Below are 16,416 nucleotides of genomic sequence, written 5' to 3'. Positions count from 1 at the left end.
CGGGACTACCGAGTCTTCAGGCCACATCCTTTCAGATCACGGAACTCAAAGACCACGATTTCTCCTTCTCTCCAAAGGGTCCCAGCCACAATAGCAAGGTAGGAGGCAGCTTCAAAGCCGCAAAATCTCTATGAGGAATCATTTTGTTTCCCAAGACAGAATTCCAGCACTCTGCTTTTACAAGAGCCTTCTTGAAGGAGGATACTTCTCAGTGCATATGCACCTGACCCTGGGCCACTGAGGGAACAAGGCAGCCACCAAATAAGAGTCTCACAGTGGCTGAGGATGAGGAATCAGTTAGGAGATTGTTCGCCCCGGTGAATGCCTGGCCGGTCTGGGTAATTACGCCAGTCCTGGTAGCTGATGGGACCTGGCTGGGGTTCAGTGGCAGCATACTTCCCCTACACTGGTACAAGGGCAAGGGGGGGCTCACTCTCGCACGTCGGCAGGGTGAATCTCTCCGTTCTCTTCACCATTGCAACCAGCATCCAACCATAGTGGGCGAAATTCCAACCTCAGCCCAGGGGGATACGTTATTGTAATATAAATCTAAATAGTAGAAAATCCCACAGTGAATTATGAATATACCTTTGGCCCCTTGATTGTATCTGTCTTGATTGACTTACTCTACTGAGTGTCACGCTGCAAGGAAGAGTCTTCTCATTTTAGGTTCAATTGAACATTACCCAGTTGTAACCCATGCGTGCTCAAAGTTAGCGGGTGCCGGACGAATGCTTCCGCTACGTGAAAGACTGTCTGTCACTTGAGGAGCTGCAGGCATCTCTGAGGGCAGGGCACGTCTCACTACAGCAAAATGTGTGGACAGGGCAGTGCTGGTGGAGTGCTTTAGTACTTAAATACTGGTGGGGTCGCCGGCCATTAGCATCTGCTCTGCAGAAATGTTCAGCACAATGGTGCTGGCCAGCCCGGATGTCTGTCTTTAAGTCTTCAGAGTGTTAGTGAACAAACCGACTAGAAGAGACACACTAAGGCAGAACTGACTTGGGGGCAGCAGGCTCTTACCTCGGAGGGTGGCTTGCCTTTACCTCTGTTACATGACCTAAGGGGGCACTCAAGGGTCCCACTGGAGGCACCACAAATTTTAAGTACTTCTAATTTTTAAGAGTCCACATTGGCCTGCTTAGAAGTCTCCTGCTGTCAGAGCTTTCTGTGAGCCACTTTCTCAGCTGCTCTCGATTTCCCTCCTGTGTGGAGGGGTGGTTGACAGCACCGTGGGCAGATCCAACTTGCATGGGGGCGGTGACTCACGATTTCCATGATCTTCTCTCCCACACTGAGGTCAGAAGATGACACAGCTTCTCTAGATGAGAGGACAGGCCTCCACCAAGTAGTCTGAGAGACTGTTAGGGACCGCCACCACTTTCTCATTTACTCTGAATGTGGGCTGGTGGCTTCTGCATCCTGGTCTATGCATCCACAGCCTTCCTGCCTGGTGGGATGACTGCTGTGAGGTTTAAGCTAAGGTAATACACAAAAGGCTTAAGAAAGTGGCCCAGCTCTTATAAATAAAGGCCCTCACTATTTCTGCCCACTGGTTCTCCCTCTCCCGCTTTATACAGCTTTCTCGGGCTAAAGGTGTTCTTCCCTACCTCCCTACCTTAGATAGCAGTTCCGACATGAGAAGCCATTAGGGGTGACTGTGAATCCATTTTTCATTTTACAGTATAAGGGGAAAAAAATCCCTTGAAATGCTGACATTTCCTACTTTTTCTCCCCTCCTCTTTTTGGTGGGGGAGGCATGTATCTGGCAAGTCAGACATTTTTATTGCAAAATGCTGTCTGGAAAAGATGCAAAGTAAAACCTGCTAAAATGCAAGGGCAGAAACCCCCCACAAAACTAAGGGGGAAAAACAAAAGGCCCCCTTCCCTTTGCTTATTGAGTTCAGAGGCATAACAGGCTGCACCCTGCAGCAAACGGGAAGCTACACTAATTTTAAAGCCATAAAACGCTCTCAAGTGCCCTGCGGGGCAGGAGGCTCTGAAGCTAGTGGCACCTAAATAAGACGCGGTTCATTTATTCCGCAGCTTAGCCTAATGTAATCATCAGCGGTTTCTTAGCCTAGAGTTGTTAACAGACGAGTAGCCGGCACGGAGGCAGCCCTCCCAGCCACCGAGGGGGCTGCAGCTAGATTGCTCTTGATTGGAAAATTCTTCAGTTTTGACAAGCACTTAATGAACATAAATCGCACCTTGATTGGTTTCCTTTCGGGGCCACGGGCACACCTGAGCAGAAGAGAAGGGCCTCGCCAGCGCCACCCTGCCCTACCTTGCGAGACCCTAGCAACGAGCGGGCAATCAGGTTATGAGCCATACAAGAAAATATTTATAAAACAGAATAATGAAATTCAATCTTTCAGAGGAAGAGGGAGAGCATTTGCTACCCCCCTCGGCCATCCTCTCCCACTGAGACCTCGGTGGTGACTGTCACCACAGGAAAACATAGGGTTTTGATTTATCTGCCTTTCTGGGGGAATTTCTGGCCACAATTTGTAACACTAAAAGGGCCCCCAAAGGGGGGGTGCAAAATGATACAAATTGGATACGAAGGATAGCCACCACTATGTGAGCTGTCATTTGGTGTATCAATGTTTCTTCTAGAAACTTAAAAGACCGGGAGCCACAGAGTGGAGAGTCTGTGTTTCCACACATGCTCTCTCTTACACACACACACACACACACACACACACACACACACACACACACACACGCCCCTCCATTTCACTAAAACAAGCAAGAAGACTGTTTCCGTCCTCGGGAAAGAGCTCAGCTGGGCTCTCAAACATCTGTGACTGCGCGGTCTTCCTCCCTCAAGGTAACCACCCTTCACCAACATCAAGACAGCTGCAAACGAGTGAGCGCACATTTTGACCACTTGTATTTATAGAATCTGGTGTGTGTTTGATGTGCACTTGTGTTCAGATCCATGTTGCGGTATGTGTGGAGGTCAGAGGTTAGCCTCGAGTGAGTACTCCTGATCTTTCACCTTGAGAAAGTCTCCTCCTTTTCTTGATGGCATTACACCAGGTTAGTTGCTCAAGAGCTTCGGAGAATCTCCCATTTCTGCCTCCATCATACGGAAGCAGCTCTGGATTACAGATGTGGCCCACTGCACCTGGCCTTCTGTGACTTCTGAGGATGCAAATTCAGGTCCTCACACTGCACACAAAATACAAAGTGTACCTTCTCCTCAGCCTCACTCCTATTTTTAGATCTGAAATGCTGTCCCAGACCTGGGTAGCTTAAATTCTTTGGGCAGAATGAAGCTTCGACAGAGATTCTAATCACGTGTATGACAAAACCTGGGTCTCCAGCTCCAAGGAGTATTTCCACGCTCCCCCACTACGGCCTCACACCCTCAGGTTCCTTAGATCAAGAATTCACGAATGCCCTATGCTATGTCCCTGTCACAGAGCATCCATCAGACTCCACATGCTGAGGCACCTTTTCCCTTCTTGTTGATACTGGACACTGACTTGAGACTTGGACATGCCAGTCAGTCAGGCACTTTACCGGTGAGGCACTGCACCTCACTGCAACAATTATGGCCCTTCAGAGTATCACCATGCCACAGGTCTCCATCCGTGAGGCCCCAGAGTAGTCAAGGGTGGGGACAGAAAGCAGGAGAATCTAAGAGGAAGGCTGGGGAAGTTGAGCTGAATAGAGGCTGAACTTCCATTCAAAACTTCCTTTTGAAGTTCTAGGGATAAGCAGCACAGCCTTGTGAAATACTCCACATGCTGAGGCACCTTTTCTCTTCTTGTTGATACCAGGCACAGTTGAGACTTAGATATGCCACCTAGCTGAGCAGTTTACCAGTGAGTGCCTTGTCTGGTCAGGATGGCAAATTTGTTGAGTGTATTTTACTACAATTAAAGAGCAAAGTGAGGCACCCTCCAGCTCCTCTCCATTGATCACATCCATCACATCCGTTCCCCACAGAACAGAGTCTGTACAGGGTTGTGGCTTTAAAAGCACCACTGAGTGAACTCTTCCCTATGACTTCAGGAACTCTAGCCCTGGATTTAAAGGCAGGTGAAGTGGCACAGAGTTGCCCTCTTACTCTTGCCCCCTCATCCACCCACAGGCATGCATCCACCCATTCTTCCTCACTCCCCACCCACACCTGCTCCCTTAGCCTACCCGTCCAACTCCCACCACCAAACCATCTCCCTTCCCATTTACTGTCCCTCTATCCATCTGTCCATTCCACAAACCCACCTCTCACTACGCCTACTCCATCCACTCTATATCTTTACCCACCCACCAGGATGCCGCCCTCACGGCAGCGGAGAGCTGATATGGTGCTGTGATATCTGAAGCAGAGGGAAAGAATAAATAGACGAGACTCTCATGGTGAGAGAAAAAGCCAACACAGAAACGATGCTTTTCTCTTGAGAGGTGGCAGGCTGCAGATAGCTTACATCAGGGTGCTGTTGCTCTAAGGAAACCAGCCAGAAATGGGGCCTTCAAGTGACTTCTGATCTAAGAAGAGGGTTGTCTGCCTCACAACTTCACTCCGGCCCTGAGTCATGGCTGCACACCATGGTGGGACCATGTAGAAGGGGAATGGTCACTGTATAGTGTTCGGAAGCAGAGAGAGCTTCAGAAAGATGCTGGGCCCAATGTCCCCTTCAGGGACCTGCCCCCAAATGACCTAGCTTTTCTTGTTTTGTAAATTAGACCCCATTCCTTAGAAGCTCCATCTCTACCCAGTACAGTCCCAGGGCTGCAGACTACACCTCCAACATGGACACCCATGCAGAGTTGGGGACACCCAGCAGAGCATCAAAGGCCACCCGCAGTGACAACATTCATATGTCAAGGACCTTGATATGACAGCCATCATGGGCCCACAGCCAGTCAGGCGTCTTCAGGATGTTTGACAGCATTCATTTCAGGGAGAACAAGCCCAAAGATGAGCCTTCATCCCAACATGGCGGAAGCCCTGCCCCTAAGGATGCTTTCTTAAGGCCCAGAAAAGCCATATGCTCTTTTTGTTTTCTGCCATCCTCAGATACTCAAAAGTAGGATCAGTTGTGGTGTGGTCTGTCATTCAGAAGCCTCTTCCTGTCCCAAAAGAGGTGTCCCAGGCCAGAACAATACTGATTGCTGGCAGCAAGAGCACAACCTTGGGTCTTCCGTGTTATAACTACAGCACCCTAACTCTTTGTACTGTACTAGTATTTTCAGATGGCGAGACTGTGTGTGTGTGTGTGTGTGTGTGTGTACTCACTCGAGGCTAACCTCTGACCTCCACACATACCGCAACATGGATATGAACACAAGTGCACGTCAAACACACACACACACGCTCCTGCTCTTCCCACCCCACCAAGTGACTCAATTATGATCACCTGTGCGCACATGTTGTGGTCAATGATCCAAATGGTGAGGTCGGGAACCCAGGCCATCTTGGGTCAGGGGCCCTTCAAAGTCATATAACCCTGATATCCAGTCTGAGCCACACTGGGCCCCTAGGCAATGAGCAGTGCTTGTGTAAAGCACAGGCTGGGGAGATGGTGGCGAATGGTGCAGAGCCATGGCACTTACTCATGAAGAAGCAAGATGGGGTAACAAACAAATGACAACAAATACCAAAGACCAAAACAACCCACCATTTATAACATAAGTGATGCAAACTGAAGCAGTGTGTCACCAACATGAGTCACTGACTCTGCTCCTGTCCAAGATACAAGGCTTTCTGAGTGGGAACAAGAGTAAGGTCTTCTGAACCTAGGATCTTGCTGAGGCAGACGGAAGCTGTTCTGATTTCTGCATGGTGCTGGAACAGCTACCCAAGGGCTCTGAGTGTAACTGCATGTTCTCTGGGAGGTCCATGCTGGCAGATGTGGGATGTAGTGAGGAGGCATGACCAGAGATTCTGCCTCCTCTGGCCTCAAATCTCCCTGTGATAAAAAGGGCCAGTGTGCTGTACCTGCAGGGGGTGCTGTGACATGAACTGCTTCCCCAGGGACGATGTCTTTCAGAAGACCTAGTTAGGAATCATCTCAGATCCCTCCCTGGTGTACCACTCACTCGGCCTCCTGTCTGCCTGTGAAATCTGGAGCTATTAAAAATCTGCATTCTGATGACAATTTCTGATTATTGACTCAGAAAAGCACCGAAATGAAGGTTCACAGTACATGTGACCACCTCTTGCTAAAGCATGGTCTCAGCTACCTAATCTCTAATGAATCTATAGAGTAAAAGGTATCCCTCTGAGAGCCTGGTTCCAATTTTGGATATCAGGAAAGTAAAAAAGGGCTGATCTGGTTTCAAGAGGGTACCAGTGAGGAGGAGAAAGCAATCCACAGACAGGCTGGCCTGATGCACAGGGAGGGCTAGGGATAGCTGCCAGGGCCTTGCAAGGAAGGCAGAGCTGGCCCTGACTGTGGTATGCATTCTCACACAGGGTCCCCCAATGTCATGTCCTTGGTTTACAGGGCTCACTCTTACAGCCCTACTTAGGAAGTCTACTACACAGAGCCCACTCCAAGAGAGGACTGTCAGCCAAGCAAGTGGCTGTTCCCCCGACAGCCACACAAGATGAATAGGTGGCCTGCTGCGACGCAGAGCCCCGGGGCAAAGGTTCTTTCTCATTATCCCTCCATTTTCCATCACCGTGCTCCCTACGGCTCACAGTTAAGTCCACAGAGAGGGAACCTAAGGGTCTCACAACACATTGCCCTGCACCCATCCCATCAGGATCCAGCAATGAGCCTTAAATCCAGGAGAGCCTCATATACATCTTCTCCTCAGGACAGATAAATGCTTTGAGCCTTGGAGTTCTTGGAGACGAGAGATCTAAGTTTTTTTTTTTTTAAATTATGATTTTATTTCATGTTTATAAGTGTTTTGCCTGCATATGTGTCTGTGTACCATATACCCAAGGAGGCCAGAAGAAGGTGTTGGCTCCCTTAAATCTTTAATTAGAGATGGTTTTGAGCTAAGATCTTCTGGAATAACAGCCAGTGCTCTTAAAGGTAAGCCATGCCCAGCCAAGTAGATGATGATATTATTATTATTAATAATTTGGAAAGAGAAATCACAAAAGAGCAAGCCATTGAGTCAACAATTCAAGGCAGGTTTCACAGAGCCACCAGGCTCACTCTTGGTTGCTTCAGTTGTGTTTAAAAGCCTGAAGTAAAAAAAAAAAAAAAAAAAAAAAAAGTAGAGGTAATTGGTGGACTTGGCTGGTCAGTCCTGGACCAGGGCAGCAGACAGCCCACACTGCTTTATAACTTCCCTCCCTTTGCCCAGGACAGCTTGTTCACTGTGAAGACATTCATTCTAACTTCAGTTGGGCTTGCTTCCTGTTACCTAACCTGGTTCTCGGGTTCATTCACTCAGCATCAGCTGAGGAGGAAAGAGGAAGAAACTGAGTGGGTTTTGGGGAGCCCAGTTTTAGGCCCAACACGTAACTAAGTGGTCCCCTCAGAAGCGTTTGTCTCTAGTGGGCTTCTCCTTGGGTATCTGGCTGCATTAGCTTTGATTTCAGTTTGGTGGAAATTTCTGGGCCCCACACTCCAAAGGGTTGGAAGCCACCCTGAGGGCTTTATCTCCAAACTTCCTTCCAGGAAAGACAGCTGCCGGCCACACTCAATGACACAGTGCAGAACAATTATGGCTAGTGTAGGGTCTAAACGCCAGTGTCATCTTCCAACTTCTACCCAGCCCAGCCCAGCCCAGCACTGGCCTGATGCTGAACTGAGACACTTGCCCAAGACAGCCTCTGGCTTCACCATCTGGAGCCCCATGGGGCCCTGTGACTATGGTGGGCATCAGACTGGGAACCACCGGTATTTTAGGAAGCACAGAGCAGAAGGCTGTCATTATGTGATTCTTCCATGCCTCTACCGTCTCCCCTCCACATACAAAGCAAGGGGGACCAGGGCCTGCACCATCCAAGCCTTGGGAGAAACTAGAAGAGGTAGCAGAATGGGCTATGGCTAAGGTACCACTGGGCAAGAGTGTTCTCCTGGAGACAACCACCAGGCTCCCCAACAGAAACAGGAAACTGAGTAGTTTCCTTCTGGATATTCCATGGAGACACAGGTGATATGGTATAGCCTGGGCTAAATGTAGGGCAGAGAGAAGGTGAGCCACCAGCCAAATTTTATCTATTACTGTTTGCCACGTTCCAGCTTTGCTCTCTAATGCACACGAAGCACCAGAGCTAGTGACGAGAGGCCTTTGCTCTGACAGGATCTAAGGAAGAACAAGACCCAAGGCTGAGCACCCTTCCTTGTAGACTGGGCTGATGCAGGGTAGGAAGGGTCTGGGAAGGCTCATCTCTGTGTGCTCAGGGATGGAAGCTGTGGGGGGAAGAGTTGGGGAAACACAGTGCTCAGGACGACAGCTCTGGAAAAGGAATGGGCCCTGTTACCGGTGGGTCTTCAGGATCAGACACCCCATCCTTCCGCCATCGAGGCCGCCTGGAGAACCAAATCTATTCCCAAGACGAGCTTGAGACAGAGCCACACAAAGAGGTTCCTCATCCAACAAAGAATTCATCACACATGAATACAACAACTGCACCTTAGAATATACTGGAACCTATGAATACATGTAGATATGTATCTTCTACACACACACCCCCCCCACACACACACCCCCTTAGGATGGGGTCAATAACCAATATACCCAGCCATACTGAAAACACCATATGGGATGTCCAGCTGAGCCCAACCCATCTGATCCTACGCAGGACTTGCCTCAGCCGGCACTTGGGCAAACTCCTCTACAACAGGGTCTGTGCTTTACAGTCACATGCTGACCACCTTCACAGCTCGGCTGAGTGTGGAACTGAAAACAGCAGGGTGGTTGTGTTGGAATGGTTTCACGCCGACGTCCAGTCAAAACATCCTGCAAGGACCACTGTAAGCTAGACAGTGCCTACGGATTACGGTTGGGCATGGCAGGCACCCTGTTAGCACTGCAAGTCAGTCAGGGATAGGGACTGAAGCAGGTGGTCTCTCGTGTGGCTCTGGTTACTGCTCCGAGTCAAGGGGAGAAAGAGTCATAGCAGTAACAACACACAAGACAATATTGGGGTAAAAAGACATTCTAAAAAGGTGACTGTTCTTGAGTGTGCGGGGGAAAGGCCTCTTCCAAAAGGCTTTTTGGGGAGATAAATGTGCATACGGGCCCCAGGAAGCTGATATGTATGCTCACGCCAGTAATATCATATCAATCATATCAAATCATATCAAATCATATCATATCATGTCAAACTGATTACTGGTAGTCTACCTTAAAGAAACAGGTAAGGACCAAAGAGATATCAGGAGAGAGCCCATTCAGACTTACTTGTATAACAGTGGGGGAGGGAGGTCAAACCTATCCATTCATTCATCGCCCATTTTTTTATTGTGTTTGAGATATTGCTGAACCACTCAATGCAGCAGTGGTACAGTGGAACACTCTATAAACACGGAAACGCTGCCCCGTATTTGCTTTCATGGAGAAACGCATGTGACCTATCACTGGAGAGGTGAGCGGGCCACAAGATGTGCTGTCTGTGAAAGCACCAAGCCCACAGGTGCAGCGGCACCTAGGTCTGCACTCCCCGCACACACAGCAGGGAACATTTTCAACTTCCACTCAGCATGCTTATTTTAAACTTTTTTGTTAACAATTGTAACTTTTAAAGCATTTCACGTTTTAAATCCATAACAGCTCGATAGGGTGGCAAAACCCAATGACTAATTCTCAGCCTGTGCAGTTCACGGCACCAAAACAGAGTCCTACCTTAAAAGTGCTCACTGTGAACAGAGTGACTGGATGCCTGCCAGAGTAAGTCTGAGTCCACTTTCAGAAGAAGCCATGGGGGCAACGCAGGCTTAGAACACTTTCCCACCTTCCCAGCATGAAAACCCTGGTGAATGTCATCAGGCCTGGCTCTGCTCTCAGGTGTTCAGGGCTGAGCCTGAGGTAGTTCAGGCTTTCACAGATACTCTCTTGGCTTACCCCCACCATTCTCATTTAAGATGCTATTTCATAAGCAATGTGTACTGTAGTCCACTATAGCCCAGAAAGATTAACAGATTAATTAAATAGATTAATAGATTAACAGAGAGATGAAGGGGACGGGAGTCTGAGGGACTGGCTGCCTTATCTACACTCTCAGGGGTTCAATACCACTGTCCTCTTCTACCACCTTGTCTTCCTGACCACCTCTATCCCACGTACTTACATGTAAACTGGGGTGGTAGGTCAGCACACCATTGTCGCATAGGGTGACGTACTTCTTTTTCCACTCTTTGTTTAGTGACTTGCCACTTCTTTTCAGGAGCATGCCCTGTGGGGGAAGAGGACACAGATGACGGTTCTGTGTAAGTGGAGAAAGGCGTACAAGACAAAAGGATTCAGAACAATGTAAACTTTCTTGTGGATTTTAAATTCTACAGAACATTATCCTTGCTTTTAGATTTAGTTTGGGTTTTTTTTTTTTCTCTTTCATATTCAACATTATAGATGATATTTGAAATGTGAACTTTGTGATAGGCTCTCTCAGTCCGCTGTTGGTCAACAGTTGCAGTGGACATCATGGCTGCCCATCAGACGGCCCACAGAGCCGACTCACAGTGGAGTCATGGCGAGTGGGAAATGCCTAAGGGAAAAGTGTTTTTATTCTTTACTTGTTGGTCTTTGTGGCACTGGGAAGTAAACCCAGGGCCTTGCACATTCAAGGAAAATGCTCTACCAGGCCCAGCCCAGGTCCAGCCGAGGCCCAGCCCCTGCCCCAGCCCCAGCCCATCCTATCCCTGCCCCAGGAGTAATATTTTAACACAGAACCTAAATTGTCTTCTCTGATAAAAAGGCAGCAGTGATCATTTTACCATAATTTTATAAACACTATGATTTCACGTTACAATTTCTTTACAGAATTTTAATTTATTCAAACTGAAATTCCATTTGCAAACTTTAGTAACAACACTGGGTGGGTGAGCAGTGTGTAATTCACCTCGATCGATTTTTAATGAAGCCCCATTAAGATTTCTGGGAAAGCTTTCAGAATTCGAAACTAACATATTTTGGAACTCACATGTGGCCTAGCCTTCCCTGGATGGCCGCTGCGGATGTGTGCCTGGTCTAAGTGCCAACTCTCAGCACATCCTGCACCTGCTCACCAGCTTTCCTGGGTGAGGACAATGGAGGAGCAATCCTGAGTGGGGGTCAGGCCAACACTCCGGCCTTGGGCTCCCCTTCTTCTCAGCTGCAGTTTCCCTGTCAGGCTTGCTCACTCCTGTACACTCTAATTCTGTGCATGTGCAGAGAGGAAGTCTCTTGTCCATCAGTAAACTGCCGTAGTTACAACGGTGGCTGAGAAGGCACGTGCCTAACACTAGCTAAGTATGACAGTCTCCACTGCCTTCCTCATCCTGTTCTTCCCCACGAACTCTCAGCCCAGGACGGGGCAGCCTGCACAGGAGTCAATTACCAACATGGCGAGGATACTGCTCGGTTTACTCATATCATAAACAAGCTTCTAACCCTAGCCTGGGGATCTGGGATCTGTTACTGGGCTATCTGAACCACCTACAAATGGACCTCTGGAAGGCCATGGCTCTGCAAGATCTCATCATGTAAAGAAAGCACGTGGCAAAAAGTAACCCAGGGGAAAATGTTTATGCTGAAAACCTAGAGCAACACAAGTTCCCCTGTGTGGTACAAATGGACGGGACACAGTAAGTCACTTCCAGGGACACAATACTAAACCAACATCCTCTAAGCCCTCACACTCCTGCCGCAAGGGCAACTCCTGCTCTTAACCCAGAACACAAGGCCACATCCAAGTTCTTCCGTGGGCTCCCATTTTCCCATCATCCACTTCAGATGGAATTTCAACAATACAAAGGGCTGGGGGGTCAGTGCAATGTCACTGGAAGATTAGGGCTGCTACGGCAGGCTTCAGAAGGCCGTGTGTGTCCCTTACTGCTCAGGCAAGCGCCTGCAGATGTCTAACACAACTCCTTTGGGAGGCTTGTGGGCACTTTCATGAGCCAGCCCTATGCTTCTAATTATCCTTTCCCTAGTGAAGGCTACAGAGAAAAAGAGGAGAAACTGACCAGGCTGGAGGCATGTGGAGAAGACCTCACAGTTATCTGGTGAACTAAAGGAAGTGATCTATTTTTAAAAAGACTGGGGTTTTTTTTTTTTTTTTTTTTTTTTGGTTTAACATTCATTTATTTATTATTTGTGTGCCACTGTGTGTGCAGGAGCTGGGTCAGCAAACACTCTGCAAGGATCAGCTCTCTGCATTTACCACGCGGAGTCAGGGATTGAACTCAGGTTAGCAGACTTAGCGGCAGATGTCTTTACTTGCTGAACCTTGCTGGCTCCACGCTGATCAATTTTGCTGCTAGGAAAATGATGTCACGAGGACGGAACACATGAATGTTGATGCTCGTGAATAAATTATCCTGCTCCTTAGAAGACACTGCTGCCTGACACCGTTGTATTAGCTCAGCACTGTAGGAGGAGGTGGGCCTGAAGAAGACAGACTCAAGGGCCACCTCTTTCTGCCGCTCGCCTGCCTACCTTGGCCCCCACTGACTTAATAATATCTCCTTCTACCTCTGCCCTTCAAGGTTACAGGAGAGACCGAGAGCCTCAACTTTTCTGTTCACACGTCCTGCCTGTGGCCAGCAGGGCCATAAAGGTCTTCTCCTTCCATGGCCTAAACACTGGCCTTGTAGCTGGCTTCCTTGAGCATTGACCTGCTCACTCTCTTTTGTTCGCATCAACCATAGGACAGAGGCAGCAAAGGCAAGGACACAGGGTTCCTCCCTGTAGACAAGGGCAAAGCCCGCCTAACCCTGTGAAGGGGCGGGCCTCCCACTCCCACCATTCCCTAATTTTCAGCTGCAGTGACCAAAGCTGCTCTCACAACAGAAACTCTGAGTGTTTCAGCCATTGCCTGAGCCAACACCCACAGTCTGGGACCCACCACCAGCTCACCCTTCCAAAGCACAAATGCGATGGCTGGTGCCTGGCAGCCTCAGTGGGCACCTGTGACAGGGATTCCCTCTGGAGCAAAGTAAGATCACATGACTGTAAGATCACACTCTCCACAGTTCCTGAGATGCTCAGCTTAGCTAAGGAAAAGGACTGTATGGTCTTTCTTTTCAGGTCGGCCTGGAGACGCTGCTTGACTGACAAATTTCTACAGAACATGATATATTCAAGCTGGGCACCGTGGTGCATGCCTTTAATCCCAATAGGGCAGGAGAGGAAGCCAGATGTCTCTGAGTTCAAAGCCAGCCTGGCTTACATAGTGAGTTCTAGGATAATCAGGGCTAAATACTACAACTGTCTTAAAAGCAAACAAAACAAAAAGTAAACAAACAACTTATAAAAAAAATCATGCACTCAGAGAGAGAGAGAGAGAGAGAGAGAGAGAGAGAGAGAGAGAGAGAGAGAGAGAGAGAGAGCGCGAGCAGGGTCACCACTCTACTGGCTGAAGAAAATGCAAAAACATTCCTTAAACTGTACTGCGTCTGGCTCCAGAGGATGGGGTTCTGGTGGCTACCCTGACAGCAGGCAGGAAACATCTGAATATTTCTCAGGCAGGAAGAAAATGTGTGCATGATGAGAATGAATCTTCCTATAAGCAAATGCCAGGGATAAAGTGGACAGGGCTGAAGGAGTCACATGGCATAGGGAATCTCCGGCATGTCAGATGCCTCTGCTGTCCGGGTGCAGCAGAGAAGCAGAGGGCAGGCAAGCCCTGTCCTGTGCAGTTGTCTCCTCAGTATATGAAACGCCGGACTTGCTTCAGAAAGCTTAGCTGAAAACACTGGCAACATCTCAGGAGATGTTTTTGCACAGAACACGTATCAGTTTATCCTGTCCGGAGGATGCCTGCAGGAGGGCTTTCTGTTTGAGACCTCCAGACAAGAGTCCTGGCTTTACCAGATACTGGTTTCTTAGCGCCTAAAAGCAAATATGGAAGGACCAGAGAGATAACATAGTGCAGGAGTGTCAAGAGACAGGCAATTTAATGCTGGGCCATAGGCTGCACGAGAACTGCAGACAACACACAGAGTCACGTTCCAACACACAGCAGCAGCTTCCTTGATAGAACAGGTCTCTATAGCACACAGCCCCAGACGGCCTCAGCCTGACAGCCAGCATTGACTGGTCAACCCTGTGGCCACATCTCAGCCCCACACGGTGCTGTTACTCAAAGGTCTCACAAACACAAGCCATTGGTGGTGTGAGTATTACCAGGCCCGGAGATTCTAAAATATGAAATGCATATGGTGACCACTTTCTGGCCTGCAGACACAGAAGCAGGGCAGGTTCATGGTAGTGTGAGGCAAGACCTAAAACAAAGAGAACACAGCCACACAGAGAGGGGGATGGAAGAGGAGGCTCCTTTCATCTTGTGCATGACCAAGAATATGGCCGGTCCCAGGGTTCTCTTGCAAAGATCCAGGTTTCAACGTCTTAACGTCCTTTTTGGGTCCATGTCAACAACAGTTGTTCCCCTAAACTGTTTCCACCTTTTAAGGCCATGCTCATCTGATGGGCTCAAATCAGAGTCATCGATGAACCCCAGTTGATGATGCCCGGGCATTACAGGGTTAAAACATGTCTTTTTTTCTTCCTTCTCGAGTTCACCCAGAATGGTAATCACTGTTTCGGTCTAAAGAGCTAGAAGTGAAACCATAAAGCTCTGTACGTGCTAGGTGGGTATGTCTGCTTATGGTCCTATAAGCTCTGCGAGGACATGGAGTGGCCAGGGAGTCCCCGGGTGGACAGGGCCCGTGGTAGGCCTAGCATTCCATGATCTGCCAGCCTGAACTCTCCCATCTCTGACAACCAAGCCATATAAACAGTTCGTTTTAAACTTTCAGAGGACACAAAGCCAGAGTCCTGCCAGACAGGAGATGACAGAGGCCGGAAGGCTCCTGGCTGTCTAGACACAGGCGGGCGGCTCCCATCAGCGCGTGCAAACGGCACTTATGATTCTAAGTCTCTTTGAGTGGCTGTAACCTAGGGCAAAACTGCATGGCAGAACGTCAAGATGCATCCTTTGTCCATCTCTCAGACGACAATCTGGTACACGTGAAGACGATCCTCGTTTTAGAGGGCTCTTGCCGGCCAGCATGGACATCCATTTGAGAACACTTTCTTTCACCATTCATTTGGATATCCTAAGTTTCAGGACATACATACAGGGTTCCCAGGATGAACTAGTTTGCTCCCCGCATGTGCAATCGCTAGTCTACACAGAAGGCCAGAGTGTGCAAGCATCTGCCTGTAGAGAGCTCGAGAGCACCATGCACTGTGTAACTCCATCATCCCAGTGACTCAAGTCAACCCAGGTACAGTTGAAGCTGGTAAGGGGACCGGAGAGGTGGCTCAGCAGTTAAGATCAATTGTGTACCTTCCAGAGGACTCGAGTTTAGTTCCCAGCACCCACGTGGGGCGGCTCAGTCATCTGTACTTCCAGTTTTGGAGGATCTGACTTCCTCTTCTGGCTTCTGTCAGAACTTGCACTCACGTGCATATACCCATATATACATAAACATGATTTGAAAAGAATAGTAAGTCTTTAAAAAAAAAAAAGACTGGGCAGTTCTAGCTTTGTAGAACTCTGTGCGATTCTTCTTTGTCCTCAGCTCTGGTGTCACAAGAGATGACAAAATGACTGTTCTCTTGACCAGTCCATTCCAGGATGGATAATGCAAATTGGCATGCCTTGGTGTGGACATAGTCAGTCAGGAAGCCAGCGGGACTCAGGAACGTTAGTGGAGCTTTGTGGAAAAAGACGCAGTGTCCCCTGAGTCTGGGCAAGGGGGTCAGGCCACAGGCAGGCAGAAACTTCACCACACCCACACAACCCAAAGGCCATGTAAGATTCCATCAAGGACCTGTGCACACGGCAGATTTCACACTGAATTCTGAAAGGACTACTGGTCCCAACTATAGGGAGAAAAGGGGGCCAAGGGAGTTTCCAAGCAGAGGTATAGAAGATAGTTCCAAGTCTAAACACCCCCTGTCACAAAATAGTGTCTGGTGACAGCTTCTCCTACCAGTGGGAACCCCTAGAGGAAGACCTGGCCTTAGAGCTTAGATTAAATGCAGACAACAATGGCAGGTAAAACCAGGAACGAACGTGTGTCTTATGCAAGGTGTGGCAGTCTGATCCTTTTTTCAGACCTTGGGAAAAATTTCAACAGCATGCCAGCTGCCTTTTGTATAGAGTTGGGGCTAGGGATGGTGGACAGGTTTCTATGCCATAGAATGGACTATGCCTTCATACAACAAAGGCCAACAAGAGCTTTTTGTCTTTACTTTTTTTTTTTTTTTAAGACCATACAATCTTTAACTAAAATGCTAGAAGGTTCAGAATGAAGCCTGCTCCCTGGGCCCCGACTCTAG

General features: G+C 48.6%; 1 protein-coding gene across 24 annotated transcripts in view; it reads right to left on the bottom strand.

Moving 5' to 3' along the window:
* Agap1 (ArfGAP with GTPase domain, ankyrin repeat and PH domain 1) overlaps positions 1–16,416 on the bottom strand; it is a 435,489-nt gene that overhangs the window by 156,710 nt on the left and 262,363 nt on the right. For all 24 annotated transcript variants that reach the window (XM_063267308.1, NM_001401593.1, NM_001108230.2 and 21 more), the window contains one exon: positions 10,217–10,321. In XM_063267308.1, coding sequence (XP_063123378.1) covers positions 10,217–10,321 — 105 coding nt within the window. The remainder of the gene's footprint in view (positions 1–10,216; positions 10,322–16,416) is intronic.

This window comes from Rattus norvegicus, chromosome 9 (assembly GCF_036323735.1).
Source record: "Rattus norvegicus strain BN/NHsdMcwi chromosome 9, GRCr8, whole genome shotgun sequence".
Lineage (NCBI taxonomy): Eukaryota > Metazoa > Chordata > Mammalia > Rodentia > Muridae > Rattus > Rattus norvegicus.
The sequence above is the reverse complement of the archived record's forward strand: the minus strand, read 5'-3'. Positions and strand labels throughout refer to the sequence as shown.